Source organism: Chaetodon auriga, chromosome 19 (genome assembly GCF_051107435.1).
Source record: "Chaetodon auriga isolate fChaAug3 chromosome 19, fChaAug3.hap1, whole genome shotgun sequence".
Lineage (NCBI taxonomy): Eukaryota > Metazoa > Chordata > Actinopteri > Chaetodontiformes > Chaetodontidae > Chaetodon > Chaetodon auriga.
Genome location: NC_135092.1, coordinates 19,950,648 through 19,974,781, shown reverse-complemented (window position 1 = coordinate 19,974,781; position 24,134 = coordinate 19,950,648). Strand labels below are relative to the sequence as shown.

The window sequence follows — 24,134 nt, the reverse complement described above, 5'->3', positions numbered from 1 at the left end:
ATTCACACAGACTACATAATAATAAGCTTATATACCAGGTAAAAGACATATAAAACATAAAGGTGCTGGCACTTTTTACACCAGTGTGTCCACTCATGCCAAAATACAACATGAACGGGGACTTTATTTAAATAAAGAAAACAGGAATTCTCAGCTCAGGCAGTTTTATTCCAACAAGAACAATCTTTCCTCCCTATGTTTAACGCACACACCAGTATTTGCTAACTTGTGGCGCCCCCTGGTGTACACATAACTTTTTTCCTTGCAGGGGAATTTTAATAAGTTCCCAAAATATGCAAAACCCCTTCCTCCACAAAACACATTTTCCTAATCCTGTTCGTGAGAGGAGAGATCTGGAGATATTTCATCGCATTAGCCGAAGGCCTTTTAAGGGGGAATTTTGGAGATATGTCTCAGGCATTCACAATAGGGTTTGTGGGCTGTTTTAGTTGAACATGAGCAGTTTTGACCTCTGTAAGACTTTGTGCTTTTAGCATTTTCAAATCTTTCCGTAGAGTGTCCGATCACTACATGTCTATATATGTAAATATATATATTTCAATTTTTAAATATAATGGAAATTTGATGTATTGGCTGCCTCAAAAAGATCGGTGATTGTCACAGTGCACACACCAACTCGGTCTTTTCCACGGAAGAGATTTTGACATGTCACAGCAGGAAAAGGGCAGGTGTAAATAATTGAATAAATATGGCTCAGTTCCATTTAGCTTCTGCTTCTTCGGGGCTGTGCATAATGTGCTGGATCATTAATGTTATTAATAACACATATCACCATGATCTACTGTACATTTTAACAACCAACAGGTAGAAATCATCAAGTAGAAAAACTCAGTAATAACACACTTACAGATGGCATCTAGACACTTAAAAATATTCACTGCTTTGACAAAATGGCCAAATCAGATTACAGCGTTTCCGTTTCCTGTGATCTAATCAGTCCTTTGCACTGAAAGAAGGCATCCTGACGCGGGGCGCGTCCGAGGAAGGTCTTCAGCATGTCCATCCCGTCCACCGCGCCGCCTGCTTCCAGGATCACCGCTCTGTACTCTTTCCCAACCTGTGTCAAGGCACACAAGCACAAATAAAGACATTTTCCAAAAAGCGAGATGATACATAGCTGATATATAGTCATAATCAGACCCACCTTTGGATTCATGATGCCTTCCTTTTTAAATCGATTGAAGAAAATGTCCATGGAGTAGACTTCGCTCCACAGATAGCCATAGTACTGACCATCATAACCTCCAGCTAAGTGGCTGAAACTGGCTGTCATATTGGTACCTGCAGAGATCAGAGCTTTGTCAAGACATCAAAGTGGCATTTCATACAGGAAATCAGATTCTCATCACTGATAAAAATCTTTATGCTCTGTAGCCACCATCTGCCTTATAATACAAATGCTGCTAATGCTACAGCTGACCTGGCGTAGCAGGAACACCCAGGATGTCCCGGCAGTGCTTTGCGAACACCTCAGTTGTATCTGCACGAGGGCTGCTGTGTAGCGTCTGATCCACTTTGCTGAGGACGACCTGACGCAGGTTCATCAGTCCTGAAGAGGACAAACAAGTCAACGCATCCACAGACACTCGTGATTTCTGCATAAACATGTCAGAGTTCTGCCACTTTGTGAAAACTGAAGTGTCCGACCAGTGTTGGCGACTCTGGATGCGATCAGTTTGTCGAGCAGGTTGTCTGGGATCGGGGTGCCGTCCCTGTAGTGGCGAGACATTCTTCTCAGAGGCTCCTTCTCCCAAACCCAGTTCTCAAGCATCTGCGAAGGCACCTCCACAAAGTCCGTCTCCACCAGGGTCCCACTGAATTCTGAAAAAGTGGTCTGACACAAACACAGTGAAAGCTCAAACTCTGTTGCTGTAATAAATTAACGGCAGGATGCAAACATAACGAAATGCCTACCTGAGAGCACAGCTCGTGCATAACATGACCAAACTCGTGAAAGTAAGTCTCCACTTCATGGTGCTGGAGGAGAGAGGGCCAACCTTTTCTGGGCTTGGTAAAGTTCGCCACCATGGCTGCCACTGGAAGCCTGCGCTTTCCATCAGGGCCTCTGCAGCCGGGCTGGAGCCCGAAGCAGGCTGCGTGGCCGTACTTTCCTTCCCTGGTGGAAGAGAGGGATGAAAACGTCACACAGCAAGACTGAACGTTAACATGGACGACACGGCAAGCAAGCTCAAGTCACTGCTAGCTTCAATCTTGTGTTATTCAGGATGAACCAATCAGAGCTCAAACAATTAGTTAATAAGAAAACAACAACTCCCATGATCCCACGCTCCATCATGACATTATCAAACTATATCTTTTACCATTATTTTGACTGAGGGACCCCTAGTGGCAGAAATTACGTACAATCACATACACAGTAATTACATGTTCTCTACCTCGGATGTAAGTCCAGGTAGAACTGACCAATCTCCTCTCCTGTCTCAGCGTCCTGGGCCGAGTAAAGCTTGACGTTTTCGTGCCACACGTGAGCGTGTTCCACCTTCGTGAACGTGAGGCCCAGCAGCTCCTGGTAGATACCGAGCAGTCCTTCTGTCACCACGTCAAGCGGGAAGTACTCGATCAGTTTGTCCTTGTTCACGGCGAACTTGCACTCCTCCACTTGATTCATGTAGTACGGTAAGTCCCAGGCGTTGATCTGTCCATCAAACTGGTAGCCCTTCATCAAGCACTCCCGCTTCTTCAGTGCGAGAATGTATTTCCTCTCCTTGACTCCAACTGGCTTCAGTGTTTCATGGAATGTATCTGCGAAGTGGGAAAGTACTCCAATCACATAATCATGACTTCTATTAAAGTCTATACATTCTCTATCATCAATTATGTCCTTTCTATACAGCAGTTACACTATATATAATTTCTACTGTAATAACAAGGCACTGACACTCCTTCAGCCCCTTTCCGCTTTGACATATGTGCATGTGTGCCACAGGCATGCAGTGGAACATGTACTGCATTACACGCAACAGGCGTGGCATTCCTCTCTTCTAGTCCAGTCTGTATCTACTCCCCCGTCCATCCCATCCATCTGTCCCATGAAGTTTATTTTTCTAATGCCAAGCCGTTCTCAGATGGCAGAAGTCTTCATCTTAAATCACGCAGAACGCTTGTGAGTGTGCGTGTGTGTCTGTGGGGTGACATGTCGAAAGGGTCATACCTAAAAACTCAGACACATTGCTCGCATTCTTGGCCATGTTAATCTCCAGCACATAGTTCGCGTGGCTACTGTAACCAAGTAAGTCTGCGACCTTTGCCCTCAGTTGTATCAACTCTTCCAGGATCGCTGTGTTTACCTGGAAAAAAAGAAAGGCTGTAAAATAAGAGACGCAGATCAGCAGCGGTGGAAGGAGCATTCAGATCCTTTACTTCAGTAAAAATAGCAATACCACACTGTAAAGTACTCATGGCGCAGTAAAATGTTGCCTGTCAGTGTTTTTCTCTCCTATGTGATGTTTGCAGATTAAAGGTTGAGCCCATTTGAACTACTTTATATACTGTTGGCTGGTTTAATCTGCAGCAATGCATCATATTCTATAAGATCATCATATGTTTGGCTGTCCTGTGAGAACCACGCATCTCTAAAAAGATTGACGAGCTCAGAAAAACAGCCTATTTTCAGCTTTGTGACGATGCATTTTCAGCTGATCCAAGAGGCTTTTTAAAGAGTTTATTGGAAGTATAAAGTTGCATAAGTACCTCAAATTTGTACTTAAGTACAGCACTTGAGTTAGTTACATTCCACCACTGCTGATCAGCTCATGTACACAACAGAAACATCTGACAAAACAAATCTAATTTCGTTCAGTAAAGTTATAAACCTTAAGATTTCAGTTACAGCGCAGCCAAACAAACTCATGTTGTTTTAATCAAGAAGTCCGTCAGAATGTTTTTCTCCATCGTGCCGTGAGGACACACTGCATGTATAACTTTCTACATAACATCTGGGAACAGGAAAGGAATTAGACGTGCGCAACCTTCCGCCTGCTCCTCTGGAAGAGCTGACTGAGGATGCTCCTTCCTGTTCCACCTCGTGCTTCACAGGCTGAACGCTTTTAATGTGAAGCAGCGGCAGCAGGAAACGTTTGGTTTGCACTGGCGGTAATTTAATACAGCTCTGATTCAGCTGTTAGGAGAGGGGACAGTAAACAGCGTCGCTTAATATCAATGTGATAAAATTTCAAGCAGTAATGCTGGATTACACGCATGCATCATTTCAACTCATACTCTTGTGCGCAGGTGGGTCATTTGACTCCAGCGTAGGATGAGCGGTCTGCATATAGAGATAAGTTCCAATTACTGAATGTAAATACATCGAGTGGCTGCTGCTGAGAACAAGCCGGCCATAAATAACATGAAAACAAGGGTTTGAAATCATGAAAATCTTAAGGATTACAACTTTAGGGCTGCGGGTGCACATGGACAAGTGAAGGATGCACAGATTCATTATCAGCCTCCAGTTACCTCTTTACACCTGCTGTGAAAAGCTGCTTCCATCTTCCTCCTGGTCTCGGGATTGTAACACCTCTTCATCAGGGGATAGTAATGAGGATATTCAAGTGTCACTTTAAACCGGCCATCTGCTGTCTTGTCCAGTCCATTGAGGTAGCTATCAGCTAGCCCGCCTTAACATGGAGACGACAGCGTGAACGAAAGCACTCAATGCATACTCATGATGCCAGACAGTCCATCATGATGAGTTTTACGCATATAAGCTCACCCAATTCATGCTCAGAGAAAACGAGGAACGTGCTGTCCTCATTCAGATTCTTGTTAAACTCTATGGAGAGTTCACTTATAAGCTTGGAGGTTCTTTTTATTTCCTTGGGAGAGGAAAGGAGCAGAGTGTGATTTCCAGGATGCGACAATTAAAAATGGAATTTTTATGGAACAACGATCGACTTGTCCTTTAATACAATTCTATTAACACTGAGCTTTAATGGTCAGATCACATATTGCATTACCTCTTGTACATCTTTAGACAGGTGCAATCCTTTCCTCTTGCCTAATGTAACGAGTCTGTCTAAGAATCGCTTTTCTTCAGGTGAGAGGTCGTCTTGGAGCTTTTTCTGTCCAAAAATGATCACAAAAAACCAAACACACTTCTTCATACAGGCAGAATTAAGGCTAAATTTATTCGACGATTTATGCTGCGTGTCAGCCGGCCAGACCTGTGTGGAATAAGATATGCCACTGGCTACCACTAGTTAGATCAGATTAAATGTCTTTCCTGAGCTAAATAAGAGCCTGTGGTGAGGAATGAGGGTACAGTATCCTTGGTCTTAATATAAAACACTTTACTCCTTGTATATCATTTGTTGCCCTCTGGCTGACAGGAAATGTGAAAATAAATGATCCCTGGCATAGCTGCAGTGGTAATGCATCAAATCATCACACATCAGATTTAATTAGCTTCAAATCTATTTGTGTTACATTAAGATTACTTCAACACCTCGTTATTATCTTAGTGGCCTTGAGGCCTGATTAAAGGACGGTGTATATATCAACCTTCCCCTCTGTCATGACTTTGAATCATGTGAATGTGCAGGTAAGTGAGGCCTACCTGCAAGGCAGTGATTCGCTTGAACACATCTTCCCTCATACTGATCTCCACGTCAAACTCAGACAGCTTCTTGTCTGCGTCCGTGCTCGCCGTCCGCACCTCTTTAGACGGAGAAACATACTGGGGGAAGTCGAGAACATGACGTGACGCTGAGGGAACAGAGTGAACAGTTACTATGGTTTGTGCATTTGAAATCATATGAAGTAGTTTGAGGCAATATAAAGACCATTTTCTCCATGAATTGATGGTTTATTTAGTCTATAAAATATCAGAAAATGGTGAAAATGTCCGCCAGTGTTTCTCAAAGCCCTCTTGTCCACAACCCAAAGACATCCAGTTTACGGTTGTAGAGGAGTGAAGCACCAGAACATATTCACATTTAAAAAGCTGAAAATCTGATAATTTTGAGGGTTTCTTTCCCCACACAATTACTCAAAGATTAACTGATTATCAAAGCAGTGGGTGATTAACTTAATAGCTGACAATTAATCCACTAATCAATAAATTATTGCAGCTTATAGACACCACACTTTCTGATGTCCCTGCTGAAGCTGTTTAGATGTAAAAATTACAAAGACCATGTTCATGGTAATGAAAGGACATGTCACCCAGTGCAGCACTGCGGCTCATTGATGTGTTTTTCATAGTTTTTGGATATCAATGAAGCTCTGTGGAATAGACCTTTTGGCTACATGGACAATATTTGTCAGTAGAATCAACTGATTGTTGGTTTTGGTCTTTTCATGCAATTGCTGACAACAAGAAAAATGTAGAAGATCACAAGACTCATCATTTAAGACTTACAGGCATAATCCAGCTTGACATTAGCCAAAGCTTTCAGGGTGTTTTCGACAGTAACGTTCTCTATCTTTAGAGATCCGATGTCATCATACACCTTCTTTACTCTGTTAATCAAGCAGTCTGTTGTGGTCCTGATCTCGGCTGGTGACAGGTCCCATCTCAGGGTGTTTCTCTTATTTCCTGCCTGAGAGCAGTCTCTGGCAGGTATCACGGATCCATTCTGGATGGTCATCCTCAGGACAGGTTTGGAGACCCTGTCGAGATTCAAACAAGTTTAACTTCAAAACTTTAGAAGTACATTTCCCCAAGGGTGTATGTCTGCATATGGACGCAGGCGCATGCCCTGCCTACCCTCCCTAACGTACTCATTTACATTATCTTTGGAGTGAAGCCATATTAGATATTTCCAGTGTGCCCTTCCTGAGGTTACGTCTCCAAGAGGACCAATTTAGGCATGCTATGCTAGCATCTGACTGGCTGATAGGGAGGGGGTCGCCTTCTCACATCATGCGCAAAATTTGATATTTGAAATATCAACTGCCAGACAGGAGGACACAAGAGCTGATCAGTGTGCTGGTAAAGGTAATTTGTCAAGGTCTGTCCATACCTCAAGCATGGGTGAAAATTTAGTCTTTCAGGTAACTCACTCGCCTTCCTGTATTACCTTCATGGGACAGCACATATGATGTAGTTTTATCCATTTTGTACTTTGTAGAGTGTAAGTAACAGGTAGTAAACTAACAAGCCAGTAGCCACATTGCTTTAAAATGAAAATCTACTGACCACTGAACGTCAGTGTGGAAAATAATGTCAACTGATGTCAGTTAACTGAGTTAGTTACCGTTAACTTGTTAACTTGTTAACTTAACCCTTGCTCCTTTCATTTGTAGGCTAGCATTCAGGTTGCTAACAGGCGTAAACTTAAAATGGGTGGATATATCAAAATATGGTTTGAATTTCAGTCAATGCAATAGGTAGTAAACTAACTAGCCAATAGCTATGTTACCTACCCAATGTCACAAGCCTTTTCAGGGGGGAATATAAGGTCAACTGGTGTCAGTCAACTGTGTTAGCTAGTGCTAACTTGTAAGCTAACCCTGGCTTCTGTCATCTGTATGCTAGCAATGTGGTTGCTAACAGATGTAAACTTAGAATGACTGAATATGACGAAATATGGTTTAAAATTCAGTCTAAATAATTAGCTAAGTAACTAGGCAGTAGCCAGGTTGGTTTAAAATGAAAACCTGCGCGCTACCTAACATCACCAGCCTTTCCAGTGTGGAAAATAACATCAACTGACGTTAGTTAACCATGCTAGCTAGCATGAACTCGCAAGCTAACCCTGGCTTCTGTCATTTTATAAGCTAGCAGTCAGGTTGCTAACAGGAGGATGTGTTAAGATATGATTTGAGTTTCAGTGAAGAAAACCATGAAAAGGTCACCATTAATGAATTAGATTGTATGCAGGGAACACAGCAGCAGGCTAAAGAAGGAAACAGGTGCATCTTCAGGGTTTCAGGTGAGATCCTAATCAAGAATGACAGTTTGGAATTATGGGGAGGCATCAGCATTAAAGTTAGTCCAAAGAAGTCCAGGACCAGGGGATGTGGTGGGTCGTTGCGCCCCAGCCAATGAGCAAACCCACGCCTTTGCATCTCCCATTAAAACTGAATGATAGAGCTTAACAGGTGGCACTAACACAAGCAATAAATTCTTCAAAGTCACACTTGAAACGTGCTCCACATTTTTTCCATGCTAAGCGGTGACCTTTCCTCAGGGTCCGCTCAGTGTTGGGTTTCACGGCCTGGCAGCGGGTAGCCTTTCAAAACAAGTTCAGATAAAAGCGTGGGATAATTGTGGCGGCTGCCAAAACTTCCAAGAACCTCAGTGACATTCGAAGTGCTCATCAGCGAGAAACGTCAGATATCATTTTAATGCCTTTTTCAATGGTTAACAGGTGTAACTATAATAAACAGCAAATTACGAATTAGTTGTATGTAGCTGGTTGCTGTCCACTAATCTGTCGCTCAGGTGTGAAATAAACAGATTTAACATGGCAGCTGTTAAACGGTGTACTCTGAAGCATACCTGCAAAGCGTTCGGCAGACCACAACTCTTAACGCACACATGCCTGCGGTTTCATGCGTCTCTCCGTGCAGAAAACACACATTTTCCCCTCCTCTTACACTGTAGCTCAGTCCCAGCAGCAGCGGCGGCAGCAGCAGCTCCGGGTCCCGTCTCTCTCTCGCATGTGGCGAACGCGTCTTTATTTCCGCTCTCAGTGCGCATGCGCCGGGGAGGATGCGATCGAGCTGACACAAGTCCTCATGACGCGGTAGCAGCAGACAGCTGGATAAGAGCTCAGGTAGGTGGGCGGGGGGACACTGAATAGCATCCTTTCACACAATGTTATTTATAAATTGGCTTCATGGTGCTCGCGGGGACCTGAGGTCGACCTGTGTTTCCTCTCCTCGCGCTGTTTTAATGCCTAGCAGACGGATTGGGATCGTGTCAGCCAGCATCACACAGGCTGCACGAGCCCTGCTGTCCGGACGGTTATTATTTACAGGCTTTTTAGAAACTGCAAACACCTACCAATGTCATCGGTTGCATTTTTTTGGGATGCATTGCTCTTTAAAGATAAAATAGTCGTATAGCGGATAAAAACACCTCCCGTTATGGTATTACATCACAGCTTCTGCATCACTGCATTTACGTGTGTCAACACACACGGATGGAGGAGTGGCTCTGCCAGCCAGACCTAAACCAACATAACAACGAATGGCCTCAGCACGTGATGGAAATATGAGGCAATGTTTGCAAATGTCTGCAAACCAGTTTCTCCACGGAACCAAATCCCAGCACGAATATGTCTGGACGCTTTGGTCAGACGGAGAAAAAAAAACCACACAGTCACAGCCAGCTGTTTATAAGCTGGATGTGTTTCCTCCTATGAGTTGTCTTGGAAACAAGAGCCAAATGCACCACAGCATCCTTTCTAGTGTGGCAGATAGTGGAGATAATAGACGCTAACATGGCTGAATTAACCTGTTTAAAGGGGCCTGGGCCAGAATCTGCCGTCCGGCCCACAGCACGGTCCACAAAATGAAGCAAAACTACAGGGTCTGCGTGAGCTGAAATCAGTTGACGTGCAGGGAACTGCAGGACAGTTGCCCACTCTTGTGGTTGATAATCCATCCCTGGATAATTACCCAGGAAATGTTACAGACCTGCGGTCCACGTGGATGATTGAGATTTGGCAAAATTTACCAAACCATTTAAAACCTCATCTCACCACATATTACATCAATGATAATAGTGTCGGTGAATCATAGCTCAGTATTGCCAAAGAGGTCAAAACACACGCTTAACTAACGATAATTAATGCGTGAATTAAAGGCCCTGAAGATGTATTTTCTCAATCACCTTCCTTCATGAGTCCTTCATGAACACACAGTCTTCTGTTAGAGCGCCCACACAGTCGAACGATGATGATTAAATCAGGTCACTATGACTTTATGTGATCAGTTAACGCTTATTAGATAATCCCATAACGATTGTTAATTCACTCACTTCACACACTGAATTCATTTACAGCGTATGGCAACAAAAGCTGGACTCCAGTCACAAAGACCAGGTCCATGCTTTGAAAGCACACCAGCGTCCAATGTCATAGAAAAATCTGCAGTTTTTATCAAACACCTACATGTTGCTGCACGACCCAGCGGTCTGAGTTTTTATTCTATTATCATGTTGTTGGTGAAGGAACTGGAGAGCAGCTCAGAAGAGCGATGCACTCAAACCAGACGAAAGCTAAAAACTCTTCACTTTGGCCTTTAACCAGCTGTGACTTTCCTGAAACTTCTGGGCTTCACCTCTCACTCCTGCACTGCTGCACTTCTTCTAAAATGCTGCATTTTACTTGCGACTGTATGCTCTATTTTAAACTTCACGTTGTGACTGTTATTCAGCGGTTTTATTTTCCATCTTATGTTCATTCTATGTTCGTCCTTATTTTCACTATTATTATGAATTGGGTTTCATTTTCCATGAATTTTCTGTCCCTGTTTCTATATGAAGCATATGTTGTTCAGCACTTTGAGCCACATTTCTTGTCTGAAAGGTTTTGTACAAATATAGTTTGCTGTTGTAATTATTATTAAAAACAGGTTTACAGATCAGACATGTTTAAGCATTTGTCCACAGTTCATGTTTTGATGAAAGTAGAAAGAAAAACTGGCTGATGATGTCAGGAATGTGATTGTGAATTTCTAAGAAGATATTCAGTTGACCGTTGGGTCGTGCAGCAACATGCAGATGTTTGCATCTGGCCACAGCTGCTTGTCTCTCTGAGAATATGTCCTGCTCTGCAGATGCATGGGTCTGAAATCCCATTTCTCTGTGCAACTAGATTCCAGCTAATTCGGCGACACACAAATCAATGTATATGTCATTAATTGATGAGTGTCAACAAATCACAAAAGCTCATATTTTTTGCACTGTTGATCATTTTTTAAGCAGCGAACACTCATAAAACTATTCATAAAAACTGCATTAATTCAGCATGAGTCATGTATTACTTAGCATGTGCTTTTTTCACAAAGTGTCACCCTATGAATAATATAGTCACTGCTGTGTGGGTGCCTTTCTGTTTCACTCCCAATAACTTCCTGTTCCCAGCAGTTTCCCTGTAAAAATGGCCGTGGAGAAGCGTCTGGCGTTCTCTATTGTGCAGTTCCTACGAGATCAAACACATTGCAGTGCTTTGAATTCTGACGAGCAGGAGAGCCTCGAAGGTAGGTCAGCCACGCCGTGCTCTCACATTTTGGGGAGTCTTTACAAATATAGGACGCTCTGCTCTTGCCCTGTCCATTTCAGAGTGAAGCTAATGTGCATGAAGCCCAGTTCACCGTCCTGATGTAGAGAATAAACAGGAGTGGGTTTTATCATCCAAGAGTGTGATGTGTGGTTTGCGTGGTGGCGTGTTCGATCCAATACGGACGATGAGCAGGACAGTTTAAATTCCTCACTCTGAATGTGCAGCCAAGTTCTGACTCACCGTTCTAATGCTGTGAACTCTGAGGCCAATTGTTTAGCTGCTATCTCACTAATGCAATGTCTCTCATCAACATCGCCCCGCGGCCACAGTCGCCATACAGTGTTTGGAGACCACCTTTAAGATCAGCTCCAGCGACTGCCATCTTGCCGTGCCGCAGCCTCTGACGGAGATATTCCTCAATTCCCTGCTCAAGGTGGGTGCTGCACAGAACGTGGGACCGGCGCTGTGGCAGGGGAGGGACATGAACGTGTGTTGCGTCCTCCACAGTCAACGCTATAAGCCTTTCTCTCAGTGGACGTTTTTGGCTAACACTGCTCTGGCTGCACTCCAGTGCACGCTGGCTCACTGGCACTGGTTTCTGGCTCGCTTGTATAGAACAGAATCATCTTTAATGATATGCGCTGTGCTTTTCCACCGTAATTAAGTTATCTTGTTTAGTAAATGACACCAATGATTCCTCTATTTTGCATTCAATCAGAATGACAACCTAACCATACCAGAGACCTCCCCGTCTCCAGAGGACATCGAACGAGCAGAGCAGCTGAAGAATGAAGGTAATGCTAACGCTCTTCATGTCAACTCTGATTTCATGAGCATCCCTGGAAGCAGATCATCATCCTTTGGTATCTAACTTAGAATTAACTAACTATGAATTCAATGAGCTTTTTCATGAAATGTTTTGACCGCACATGAAGTGCTCGTGCGCTGTCTGTTATCATGAGCTGGTTGAGGAATAACTTACATATATTCTAACTTATTTGTAAGGTTACAGCCGCAGTCTCACAGATTGAGGTTCACTGCTTTGTGAACACATGATTGCATAAAGGAGATTACCGCATTGGGAAAACCATCGTCAGTAAAACACAGTTTCCCATCATGTTTGGCCCAGTGTTGTAACCACAGTCTTTCTATGTGTGAACATTACTTTTAGGGAACAATCACATGAAGGAGGAGAACTACAGATGTGCAGTGGAGTGCTACACAAAGGCCATTGATCTGGACCTGAGGAACGCTGTGTACTACTGCAATAGGTATTCACAGCAGCAGGCAACATGATTCCACGCTGACATTGTTTTGTACTTCTTCTTCGATTGTGGTTTTTATACGACGGCAGGCAGGAGACGAGCAGGGTTCAATGTTCAGTGATGTGATAAAGATAAGGATGCGGTCTGTTTGTGACACTTTGCAGGGCTGCAGCTCACAGTAAACTGGGAAATTATACAGAGGCAACTGGTGATTGCGAGAGAGCCATTGGGATTGACCCTACCTACAGCAAAGCGTATGGGAGGATGGGGTGAGTCGGACCAAAGACGTGCTGCTTGTGTCGTGAGAAACGAATGTTTGGCGCTTGTAAAACAGGTTTTCTCTTCAATTTCTGGCTCCAGTTTGGCTTTGACAGCCATGAACAAGTATCCAGAGGCAATATCCTACTTCAAAAAAGCTTTGGTGTTAGACCCCGAGAACGATACCTACAAATCCAACCTGAAGATTGCAGAGCAGAAGCAGAAAGAAGCGACCAGCCCAGTGAGTAAAAACGGGCCGTCAGCCTTCATTTTCTTATGCAGCATAATGTATATCCCACAGGTGTTAGCTCGCCATGACTGTTTTGACCTCTGTCTGTGAATGTGTGCCACAGATAGCAGCTGGATTGGGATTTGACATGGCGAGTTTAATCAACAACCCTGCCTTCATCAGCATGGTGAGAGTCCTAATGTACACACTGCACATGAAAAGCCTGGTGCTGCAGAGGGTCAGTAGTCCCGTCCTGGAGACAGGTGTCTTATGCTTTTTTTGACTCTGGCAAGGTTAGACCAGATATTTTCCTTAATCAGTCCCATGAGAAACATTTGGCCCGTTAATCAGCCGTGTTTATTGTCCAGTGGAAAGGACCCTGTCCAGGCCTGGAGGATCCTGACTTGTTGAATAATGACACATGGGAACGCCTGCCAGGCCAAGAACGCTTCGACAAGCATGCCACGAGTTTTACTGCACCAACAAAGACGAGCTACATCTAAATCAAATGGTCGTGTGCATTCGGGGCCCTCCACACTGCATAATAGCAAAGCTGCCAGTGCGACTGGGAGGAAACTGTTCTTTTAATACATTTGTGAGACACATTTCAGCTTGAGTTCTGTTCACAGGCTGCGAGCGTGATGCAGAACCAACAAGTGCAACAGCTGTGAGTGTCACAATTCATGGCTTGCTTTGAGGGTTGCTTTAAAGTGGAGTTTTAAAACAGGCTTTGACTCTCTGTCCCTGTGCCACTGTGCGCTCAGCATGTCAGGAATGATGTCGAATGCCGTCGGGGGTCCTGCAGCAGGAGTGGGCGGACTGTCAGACATTTCCAGCTTGATTGAAGCGTAAGTGAGACTGTTTGATCATTCAGTTCACACGTGTCTGAACACCCATGTCGAGAGTGAAACGTATTAAAGGAAAAAGTCAGCATTTTGTGAAACTGATAGCTCTCTCAGGTCTGTGTGGTAAAGATGAAGCTACAGAAATCAGGCTGGAACAATCATTTCCTGATGTCTTCACAGGAGCTTTTAGGCTGATTTTGTTTCCTTTGGACAGAAGCAGGCTGGACGTTTCCAGTCTTAATGCTAAGCTAATTAGCTTTGTGTTTACCGCACAGACATGGGAGTGGCATTGATCGATCTAAACTGATGGGACATTCTCTCTTTTGCTAATATTTCATCCCAGGAAGCTCTGCACGAGAACCTTTTTGTTTCAGATCAAACATCACCTTGTAGCTTTACTGTAAGCGTCCACAGACAGAGATACAGTCACTGACTCGTGGGGGAGCCTCTCTTAACAGCGGGGGATGCGTGAAGGAAAAATATGACTTTCATTCTACCCTGCATGCCTTGCGTCTGTCCCTCACTTAAATACATGAATAAACGTGTCGTCTCAGGGGTCAACAGTTTGCGCAGCAGATCCAGCAGCAGAACCCAGAGCTGATCGAGCAGTTAAGGAACCACATCCGGAGCCGCTCCTTCAGCGGCAGCGCCGAGGAGCACTCATGATCTACTCAGGTACGTTTACAGCCGAACCCCAGCTGATGGTGTACGCCACCTGAATCCACCCGTGTCAATAACTTGCACTGTTTTTATTTCAGTCTCACGTTTTTTTTCCCCAAGGAAGGGCAACCATATGGCGCGATTACAATCTCTACACCCATTTCTTAACGTCAGATCCCCGGCATAGCTGGAATGAAGAGACAAGGATGGGGTTGAAGGCACTTTACTGTGACTAAAGGCTCTGGAGTGGAGAGATGGAGGCCTGGAGAGTGGACCACGACAGGAAGCATCCCACACATCTAGGGCAAAACATACTGCAAACACCCAATCATAAAAAGAGCCAAGAACTCATTCAGCCTCCTGAGAGAACATGAGTAAATTCTGTCTTCAGAGCTTTTACATTCTGCAGAGATCATGTTTTGTATGTGCTGAAAATACTGCCCTCGTCATGTTATGAGTTAAGGCTCCTTCTGTCTAGTCCTGGTGGATGGAGGGTGAGGGAGGAATGTACTTTTACAGCATTGCAGGGAACATTTCCGCTTTTTCTCATTCAGTAACATCAGGATTACCTTGTTTATACTGCATACTGTTTCATATTATTTTTGTAGACAGAAAACGCTCTACTTGTTTATTGGATGACCATTCAGTCCTTGAACACGTCGGACTCACGTCACTGCTTTTCATTGAGTACTTAACTTTTGATTAAGACGGCCGTTTAATGGTATAGCAGTGTTTGCAGCCTGCATCATGTTGTTATTGCACTTTAGCAAAGACAAACGTCCCCCCTTTAAGCCCACTTAATTGTTCATCAACTAGTAACAGAGTATTCAGATTGTTCATTTTGCATGCTCTTAAATCTGGTATTTGAGATCAGATGCTTTATGGAAACAAATAGGTATGCTAGGGCAGCACAATGTTTTGTCTAAAACGTGAATAAATGTCTTGAACTGGAGCAACTACTCACACTAACACTTGTGTGTTTGCCTTTGTGATAGCCGTCAACGAACACCATTTCCCATAAGGCCCACACTTTTACAGAACAGATGTGCGAGTCGGGGGGGTCATCGAGCGAACGCCGCCGATGTTTTCAGACAGCAGAAAGAGAGAAAAGAGCACTGGTGGGTTTTATGGATGCTTGTAAACGTTCATGGGAGCTGAGCGACCGTCTGGCTTCGTTAAAATCATGAAGGGTTCGGTTTCTAAAAGCGGCTGCTGGAGTGGAGCAGAGCATGGGAAGAAAACCGCAGGAAGACACTTCAGAGGGAAGAAATGCTGAATGAGAAACTGCACCACAATACAGAAGCTGGTGCCCATCATGATTAGCTTATTTTCATCTGCTAAACGCCACAATAGTCAAACTGTCATCACCACATAACAGAGGCTGTAACTACCTAACCCCTAACCCTAAACCTGACCTCTAACCCGAGCCGCAGTCCAGGTTAAATACATTTCCAGTTAAATACTTGCTGTTGAAGAATCTTCAACATGTAGTAGTAGTAGTAGTACAACATACAGAGTAATATAGAGTCTTTAAAAATGACAATAAAATGAGTTTTCTCTCGTACCTCTGGGAGCATTTTAAATGACAAAAGCCGCCGTGCACATCCTGAAATATGTTCTGAAAAGCAATAGGAAGTCAAAGGTTACAGATTTTATTAACATTTATGCACATTTACATCATTCTTTTCCAGGAAAGTGATGCATATTATTCACAATTCATTTTAAAATACAGTATTATCCCCTCAGGATGCAAGAAGAGTGAAACGTCAGCGTTCCACTGTTGGTCCGTTCATCTAAAACGCAAAAAAAAAAAAAAAGTCAATAAAACTCCTAGCACTCATTGTTCGTGTACGGGCAGACCACGCACACTTGTGCGATGTCATCGTATTCGTACGTCCTCTTCAGAAACGTGTCTGTGAGCCTCAATCCGGAAATACTCTGAAACAAAGAGGTGCAGAGCGTTAGCGAGCGGGAGCGGCACGAGGAGCCGACAGCTTCCCGAAAAGTCTGACTCGTACCTGCAGACCCTGGACGGAGGAGAGGAGCGTGAGGGGCAGCGAGAGGAAGGCACCGGGACTCAGCTTCCCCAGCTGCCGCCCTGAGACCCCACACCAGTGGATCGACCTGGTGTTGCACATCTCCAGCACCAGGTCCATGGTCCTTTCGCTGAGACGTAAAAAAGATGGTCGTAATCTGATAATTTATTGCGTCGAGGTCGTCTCGTATGAGCTGCACGAAAACTTTTTACCTGCAGTTGGTGATTTTACAGATGATGTCAAAAGGTTCTTCCAGGTTGACCGTGTCAGGAATCATCTCCAAAGACAGCCGGATGTCTCCGTAGCCTGGAGCCTGGAGGACAAACGAGGTCGGAACAACGTAAATGAGATGCGTTCACTTTGGGAAACACGTGAAGAAAAGCGTGGTCGTACCATTCTCTGCAGCTGACTGGTCTGTAGCCTCCCTCGCTCCCCGAGATTGGTCTTCCACACGATGTCCAGCTTGCCTATCACCGTCACACCCTTGATGACGCCGGCCTTCTCCGCATACTCCGGCTTTGGCTTCAGGCAGTACAGGTACTGCCGGGTGTCCATGGGCTGCAGGTAGGACATCTTCCCAAATGTGGACTCTCTGGCAGTGAAGAGTTAGGGATAAGAGTGAGGGGAGAAGGTAAATGCTACCGCTAACGTTTCTGTAGCTACGTCGCGCTGTGGTGCTTTTACCCGGCGTCTCCGCTGGTGACCGTGTTGAGCTCTGTAACGTTGTACATCATGGAGGGCTCCAGAGAGACCTTCTCCATGAACATCGGTGAGGTGGTGATGTTCTGGATCTGAGCCTCCAGGAACACTTCATCTGTCTGGAGCGGAGAAGCCAGGAGTGAAACCAGGATTTGATGCTCACAGTTCAGCACAGCTACATGAACTCTGAGGCGAACTGAGCAACACATCAAGGTCGTCATTAGGTTTTTAGAGGGGTTAGGTTTGTCCTACTGTCTTAAAGGACAGGTTCACATCTTTTCAAGTCCGTCTTATTCACTGTGATTTTCCTCCTGTCCACACCAGCCATGAAGAGATGCCTTCCTGAGAGCATTTCAATGTAAAGGACTGGGCGCAATGTGTCCACCTGAAGAGATGGTGGACAAAATCCACAGCCCCCTTCAGCCTCACCAAAGCCAATCTGAGGCTTCAGCCGTCTGAATTAGACAAAACAAGGACAAATCTTCCAAAGTGGGTCCAATAAGAAAGAAATTCGCTCTTGTTTTGCGTTCCCTCCACAGCAGCTCAGCAGGAGAACAGCACAGGGACACACAAAGGGGAGATTTTGGAAACTTTGGAAAACTCCCACTTGATTTGAGTCAGACTGCTGAAGTCTGAGTCTGACTGTGGTTTTTGTCTCCTATGGCTTAATGTCAGTACGAACAGCAGGAATCATCAGACAGCTCGAAATCTTAAAGCACATAGGTGAGTAATGACCTGAGACGGACTTTAATGTGAACCTATCCTCCAAACTACTCCTCAGGTGACGTGAGAGTCATGTGACGACAGACATTAAACATAGAAACTTTGATTACATAAATGGAACTCAGTGCGCTCAGTGAACCTTTGAGGACGCCGTTAGTACAAGTGCTGACCAGCGGATATACAGTAGGGGCTGCACAGTGACAATCGCTCAAACATCAACTAGTTGTGTGATTTTAACCAATCAGATTGCTTAAAGCAGCCATGCATCAGAGCCTTTTAGAGGGACTGAATCAGCTTGTGGTTTGACTTGATCAAAAATATGACAAAAGCCTCTGTAGTGCATTTAAAATTCACATTAATTCCAGATAATAACAATCAATACGAATAAGGATCGTGTGTTTATCAGTTATTCATATTCAAAAGCAAATATGTACAGAGGTTAGAATAATGACTTACTTAACTTATTATGACTTAAATAGATCTGAACAGATCTAAATCTGAACTTTGCTGCCTCGTCATGGTGTTCTTGTTTTTCTGTACAACCAGTTGATGCTTTGGAAAAGTAACACTCAGCGGTCTGGAAACTTTCGGTGCAACCTCTACCATACAGTAAGACACGATGAGGGAGAAGCAGAGATTAGTTCATGCCTGCGATTCAGAGCACGAGAGCTGACCATGAACCATGAGGTTAATGTGAAATCGCAGAGCTCAGCATCTCTGATCCATGCAAAGCCATTCCAGCCCACAGCGGACACCTCACGTTTCAATCCACAGAATCAAAGATGTCTCGTCCACTGACCGGAGGACAACTCAATGCTAAATGATTGAAGTCATTCTGGTTCGATCGTCATCGCGCTGTGACCTTTAACCCAGCAGGCGAGATACATTCGAGCACCATCATTCATGTCTGTTACACAATCATTTCCATGTGCGCCAATAGAAAACGAGGACGGACATACTCATAACCCCCCCGATGATGATGAATGGCACGATCAAGGCTACTCCCACCCACCACGATTTGACACCACAAACTTCAATGAAACAGTCCAAGCCCTGTGTAGGATGAGTGTGCAAGAAAGCATGAGCGTCCAAAGAAAGGGCAAAAGAGGAATGATGGAAAGTTCATGTGCTGGACTAAAATCTTTAAATTCATCTTTAGAAATCTAGCAGCTATCTTAGTGTTCATGCATCACTTTCCACTCTTCCGCTTTGCACCTTTCTATTGGCCCCAGAGGGACAAAGTCTGCTGCACCAAAAAGGATTAAGAGAAGCTAAAGTTGAGCGATGAGAACAGAAGAAACAATTACCACAGAACTGAGGTCGCTCTAATGGAGAAAATAAAATACAAGACATAATAAACAAATGAAGTTACATGCCAAAGACGATGACAATGAATATCTGCACGCCGCTAACGTAAAAAGCTACTGGTATGAAAATGAGGAGAAGGCAAAAGCTCGTAGCCTCTGAGAGGAAAACGCTTGATCTCCGGCTCTTAAAAGCAGATTTTACAGCATGTGTTTCTGCTCGGCTGTTTCTGGAGGTGCAAGGGTTTTCCAGGAGACCTGACTTAAGCTAACTGCCCCTAATAGCATCTGGAGATGTTCCTATGTATGAAATGAAACATGATATGAAGCATGATACAAATGCTACAGTGAGAACTGGCATGTCAGACAATACAGTTCTTCTATTTGCAGGACGACGTGTGTGTGTCGACTGCTGCCGCCATCCCACGTACCTCCGCATTGTAGAACTTGGTCTTCACGTCCAGCGGCTTCAAAACCTGGTTGAGAATAGATTGCAAACTGAACGCTGAGGTTTTCTCACACTGTACGTCCATTCAGCAGAAAAAAAACACACTCTTCAGCCGAGAAAACGAAGAGACTGAAGCGGAGCACAGGTCTTACTGAGAAGGCTGCGAGAGGGACGACGGTTAGTTCACAAACTGACCGCAGGACACCGCGTCCACGGCCGGGGTGTCCTCTGATGTAGACCTGTGGCATTTCTCAGCTCTCCTCCAAGCTCACAAACGAGTTTACTGCTGTCGTCTAATGAGAACGCTCAAACGCGACTCACCTGGAATTTGAAGAACTTGCGAAAATAGAGCTTCTCGGCGTACTGCGTGGTGTAGCTGACCGCACACACTAAGCTGGAGAGGACAGGACACAAACACGTCAGCCTTTTTCGTTTTTTACCCCGGCAGGATAAAATGGCGCTGTGACAATAAAAGGGAGCGTGCAGAAACTCACATGTGTGTCCCGATTTCTTTGACTTCGTGGTGGATAACGTCGTCGATGCAGCATTCGGGTTTGAGCTCTGCTACAGCGGAGTTCGACGCTGAGAGGTTGAGCCTCTGTGAGCTGGTCTGCAGGTCAGCCTGCGAGGGATCACAGCAGAGCAGCTGAGTGTTAAGTGCGTGACATGCGTTGGACGGGCATTTCCTCTTTATTACGTTACCTTTACGAGGATGTCCTTCACGACCTGGTTGCTGTCGTTGTGCACGCTTATGTAACTGGAGAAAGTCTCGCCGAGGAAAATGTTTCTGTGGAATGTGGAGACGTGGAAGAGTCACATCTGAACTTTAAAACAAAAGGCTGCTCCACAAAAAGAACTTAGTGTTGATGTTTAATCCTCCAACGGCAAACCAGCGGTTATTACCCAAAGTTCTGCGGTAACGTTAGCATCTCTCCGAGCATTAAAGTCTCTGCTCCTTTGATGGTGGACGGGTCCTCCCTCATAAGCTGACTGAACAAATCCCCTGTGGAGGCACAAACACACGGAGTGTGTGTGAGCGTGTGTGTACACATCGTATGTAACAGCTGTTCATAAACTGGGCTCACGTTCCACTGAGCGCTCGAGGTCACTGTGTGATTACTGCAATAATAATTCTCTGTTCTGTTTTACTGACACACAACCTTAAAGGCTCAATAAGACATTTTCAGCCACTAGATGTCGCACTAGAGCACCAGTGTCTCAGACCAAAAGAAATCCTCCAAATAATCTCTTAATTCAGTCTTATGGGAAAACATTCAGGCTCCTCTGCTGTACACAAGTAACGTATTCAGCTTGGCAGTGAGTTATTTCATTCATCTGCTAACGTAATTATTAGCTTACTAGCTATCCTGCTAACGGTAGCAACCTGAAACATCCAGTAAAATATGCTTTACGATGCTGAAGTTTGACGGTTTTAACAAAATGTGACTGTCTTCAGCTGAACGCTTTGAACACTGCCGTCTATCTTGTTAACATACATGTGAAGTATATTAATGTTGATATGAGACACAGCTGTTCAATCCCAGCAGCTTCATTCCAGAACAATGCTGCCTGCATTAAACAACACCAACGTTTAAACGCTCCGTGTGTTCACGTCAAAGTTGCTGCTAATTTGTCAGTAAAATTAAACTTGAATTTGTTTCCACAGCCGTGGACGGTGTAGATGTAGGTGTAGGTGTAGGTGTAGATGTAGATGTAGATGTAGATGTAGGTGTAGGTGTAGGTGTAGATGTAGGTGTAGGTGTAGGTGTAGGTGTAGATGTAGGTGTAGGTGTAGGTGTAGGTGTAGGTGTAGGTGTAGATGTAGGTGTAGGTGTAGACCACGTTTGGCACAGTAAGGTTTTACAGCAGTGTTTGAGTATTCTGAGAACTGCAGGGAGGATCAGAGAAACACAGGACCTTTGAAGATCAGGTTTCAAAGCAGTGTGAAGCAGAAGGATCTGAATCGGGTTCAAATTTCTGCCCTTCTGTCCAACAAGTCGGCCGCATTCATCTTACGCCGTGATCAACGCTCTCACTGAAAGAATATGACGACTATTATTACAACTCCGACTGACACGTCCACTTCTATCATTGATAAGACAGTAAGATCAGTCTGGGTGATTCTGCACTCAGTGCAGGAGTTTAAGGTGAAACATGGAGGCAAAATGTGGAAATTTAATGTCTCTAATGTTAAATTCAATCAATTCACCTTTGTGCACTTTAAGATAAGCCGTCACTTCGCTGCTGCTCTTGTATAAATAGCGATGCTACGGAGAAGTGTCAATGTGATTTATGTCGTTTAAGGAGTTCAGTTTCCAAACGTTTCCCTGTGCTGAGCTGTGACAGAGGGGAAAACAAACACTGACAGTCTCATTTACACTTTGGAACAGGATCTGAGACTGTAACTCTACAACAGCTGTGCACTGGATCCAAAGTAATCCAGCATTATTCCAATTATTACAGCTCATTACTGCAGCTGGTGACTGACTGCTTTAATGAGGTTTATGACAAGTTATTAGCCTCAAATAACTATTTGAACACCAACATGAAAGTGTTGTCTGCTGTCTCGAGTGGGACGTTTCATTGTTTTTATTCTGGTGAGGAACGCTCAGAGAAGCAGACGCATTTATATATTGAGTTGACGTTGACGTTCTGAAGCAGCTTCACAAAGCCTGACGGTCAGTTTCTCAATCACAGTCATGGACTGAATTCACTGGAATGAAACGTGAGTGAAGAGCCTGAGAAGTCAAAACCTCCTCAAAAACTCACAGCTGATTGTTAAGAAATGCAAAACTTGGTCATTTGGAAGCCTCAAAAATAGATTTCTATTGTCAGTGTCGTGCTAAGACTGAATCTCTCTCTGCATTTACAGTGTGAGGAGACAAACGGCGAGAAATGATACCACAGACACCGCCAGCCGTGTGGTTTTCAAGTCAAACAAAGGCTGCACGGCGGCTCAGATGTTGCCTGTTGCCTCACAGCAAAGCGCTCCGGCCAGCTGGAGCCTTTCTTCGTGGAGTGTTGGTGATTGAGTTACCAACAGGTGCTCCGGTTTCCTCCCACAGTCCAAAGACATGCGGGCTGCTCGATCCAACAACCAATCTGAAAATAACTCTTCACCAGCTGTTTGAACAACCAAGTTCTGCAAACATTTTGGCTTCATGGGTACTCTCAAACGTCCCATCCTGTGTGTTGGCTGCTGCTGCTGCATTTGATTAGTCAGCACTGATCAAAACTGATCAAATCTGAATCCCCAGCAGCATCAAGCTGCTCTGTGTGTCCTGGATCAGACAGATGACTTGAAAATCCACAGCAATACAAAGTCAATAGAGCCACAGTTATATGACCTTGAGTAAAAAGTGCAATGTTAATGAAAAACTACAAATAATTAGCATTAGCTTAGGCCTGTCTCATACCTCTGCTGCAGATCTATTGACCAGATAATTATCTTCCTGTCAGGCTCTGTCTTTGAAAGGTTAATCAAGCTCACCTGGCAGGTCTCGATCTTCACACGTCACTGGCAGGTTTGTGAAGAGTGTCGGTTTTGTTAACCGCATCACTGTAAAGGGAAGTGACATTGATCAGTGACGACAGACAAGTAGGTTAGATAATGTGGTGATGTTGCTGTGGTCTACCACTAAACTGAGCCCACCATAGTGCCAATAACATCAGCGATCGCATGCAGGTTTTCAACACAAAACTACCACAGCATTTTAGCGGTGGTCAGCTTGCACAACAAATAACAACAAGCTTGTGGACTGGATCCCCGTTTCTCAGATCAGGACGTGCAGCATCCTATACATGAACCATATGAACAACTTCTAACGGGTGCAAAGTCATCAGACACATGATCAAGTTTGCTGGCTAAGTAGGTTTCTGACTCATAATGTGACTGTCAGAGACTCTCCATAGTGACGAGAGCTAATCTACAGGCAGTTTACAACGAGTTTTTCAGCGCATCATTCAGTGAAGAAGCGTCAACGTTACGTTGCTTTGCTAAATTAGCCATCAAACAGCAGCAGATAAGGCAGCTGGCATAAACCGTCTTAGAATGTGTTTTCAACATTTCTTTCTGTTTCAGCTTTGAGATCCAGTCACGCCAGAAATGCCGCTATCTATAGCTGCACCTGTCACAAACAGTCGTGATCTCATTTTACAAATGTAAAAGTTTGACACTGTCAGAGCTAACGCTAGCTCTGTTAGCATCTCACAACAACAAACGCCAACAGCCGGCGCACTGACACGTTTAACGATTCTGTTTTAACGTTACTCCTGAAATAACGTCTGGAATCAGGGTCTATTTGTTGTTGTAGGGACGATAAAATACCTTTTAATGCGAGCAGGTGTTCCTGTTTCGCCGGATTTACATCCATTTTGACAGAGAAAATGGTCTTATCGAGTGACGTTAGCTACAATGCTAGCTGGTTGTGACGGGCTAGCTGGTGAACTTT

General features: G+C 44.4%; 3 protein-coding genes across 5 annotated transcripts; 1 reads left to right on the top strand and 2 right to left on the bottom strand.

The window, feature by feature from the left end:
• Window positions 1–149: 149 nt before the first annotated feature.
• Window positions 150–8,663, bottom strand: nln (neurolysin (metallopeptidase M3 family)). Its single transcript, XM_076758302.1, has 13 exons — window positions 8,486–8,663; window positions 6,401–6,651; window positions 5,597–5,745; window positions 4,998–5,102; window positions 4,754–4,856; window positions 4,498–4,658; window positions 3,194–3,329; window positions 2,418–2,784; window positions 1,936–2,137; window positions 1,669–1,855; window positions 1,442–1,570; window positions 1,166–1,302; window positions 150–1,078 (listed from the first exon to the last, which is right to left on the bottom strand). The coding sequence occupies exons 1-13, from the start codon at window positions 8,524–8,526 to the stop codon at window positions 926–928; spliced, it is 2,121 nt and encodes a 706-aa protein (XP_076614417.1). The 5' UTR covers window positions 8,527–8,663; the 3' UTR covers window positions 150–925.
• sgtb (small glutamine rich tetratricopeptide repeat co-chaperone beta) lies at window positions 8,623–15,442 on the top strand. 2 transcript variants are annotated; one of them, XM_076758305.1, is made up of 12 exons: window positions 8,623–8,762; window positions 11,081–11,193; window positions 11,546–11,649; window positions 11,935–12,010; window positions 12,388–12,487; window positions 12,646–12,750; window positions 12,842–12,980; window positions 13,093–13,155; window positions 13,598–13,635; window positions 13,733–13,816; window positions 14,368–14,488; window positions 14,572–15,442. In XM_076758305.1, the coding sequence occupies exons 2-11, from the start codon at window positions 11,094–11,096 to the stop codon at window positions 14,477–14,479; spliced, it is 921 nt and encodes a 306-aa protein (XP_076614420.1). In that variant the 5' UTR covers window positions 8,623–8,762; window positions 11,081–11,093; the 3' UTR covers window positions 14,480–14,488; window positions 14,572–15,442. The 2 variants fall into 2 exon arrangements, with proteins under 2 accessions (XP_076614420.1, XP_076614421.1); XM_076758306.1 differs by having other exon boundaries at window positions 8,675–8,762; window positions 14,594–15,442.
• Window positions 15,443–16,104: 662 nt separating this feature from the next.
• On the bottom strand, window positions 16,105–24,134 carry trappc13 (trafficking protein particle complex subunit 13). 2 transcript variants are annotated; one of them, XM_076758303.1, is made up of 13 exons: window positions 24,011–24,134; window positions 23,174–23,242; window positions 20,587–20,686; window positions 20,386–20,470; window positions 20,178–20,305; window positions 20,005–20,077; window positions 19,667–19,711; window positions 19,239–19,256; window positions 17,194–17,327; window positions 16,903–17,101; window positions 16,722–16,822; window positions 16,492–16,639; window positions 16,105–16,411 (listed from the first exon to the last, which is right to left on the bottom strand). In XM_076758303.1, the coding sequence occupies exons 1-13, from the start codon at window positions 24,054–24,056 to the stop codon at window positions 16,304–16,306; spliced, it is 1,254 nt and encodes a 417-aa protein (XP_076614418.1). In that variant the 5' UTR covers window positions 24,057–24,134; the 3' UTR covers window positions 16,105–16,303. The 2 variants fall into 2 exon arrangements, with proteins under 2 accessions (XP_076614418.1, XP_076614419.1); XM_076758304.1 differs by lacking the exon at window positions 19,239–19,256.

What these genes read in the sequence shown, in the direction of transcription:
- nln (XM_076758302.1), bottom strand. Translation starts at nt 8,526, where the DNA reads ATGTGTGCGTTAAGAGTTGTGGTCTGCCGAACGCTTTGCAG. An exon ending in TGCACGAGCTGTGCTCTCAG is followed by an intron (nt 1,856 to 1,935) that starts GTAGGCATTTCG and finishes TGTTTGTGTCAG; the next exon opens with ACCACTTTTTCAGAATTCAG. An exon ending in GGGTGTTCCTGCTACGCCAG is followed by an intron (nt 1,303 to 1,441) that starts GTCAGCTGTAGC and finishes TGATCTCTGCAG; the next exon opens with GTACCAATATGACAGCCAGT.
- sgtb (XM_076758305.1), top strand. Translation starts at nt 11,094, where the DNA reads ATGGCCGTGGAGAAGCGTCTGGCGTTCTCTATTGTGCAGTTCCTACGA. An exon ending in AGAGCAGCTGAAGAATGAAG is followed by an intron (nt 12,011 to 12,387) that starts GTAATGCTAACG and finishes CATTACTTTTAG; the next exon opens with GGAACAATCACATGAAGGAG. An exon ending in GCTGTGTACTACTGCAATAG is followed by an intron (nt 12,488 to 12,645) that starts GTATTCACAGCA and finishes GACACTTTGCAG; the next exon opens with GGCTGCAGCTCACAGTAAAC.
- trappc13 (XM_076758303.1), bottom strand. Translation starts at nt 24,056, where the DNA reads ATGGATGTAAATCCGGCGAAACAGGAACACCTGCTCGCATTAAAAG. An exon ending in AAAGAAATCGGGACACACAT is followed by an intron (nt 20,078 to 20,177) that starts GTGAGTTTCTGC and finishes TGTCCTCTCCAG; the next exon opens with CTTAGTGTGTGCGGTCAGCT. An exon ending in CCTCCGTCCAGGGTCTGCAG is followed by an intron (nt 16,412 to 16,491) that starts GTACGAGTCAGA and finishes TCTTTGTTTCAG; the next exon opens with AGTATTTCCGGATTGAGGCT.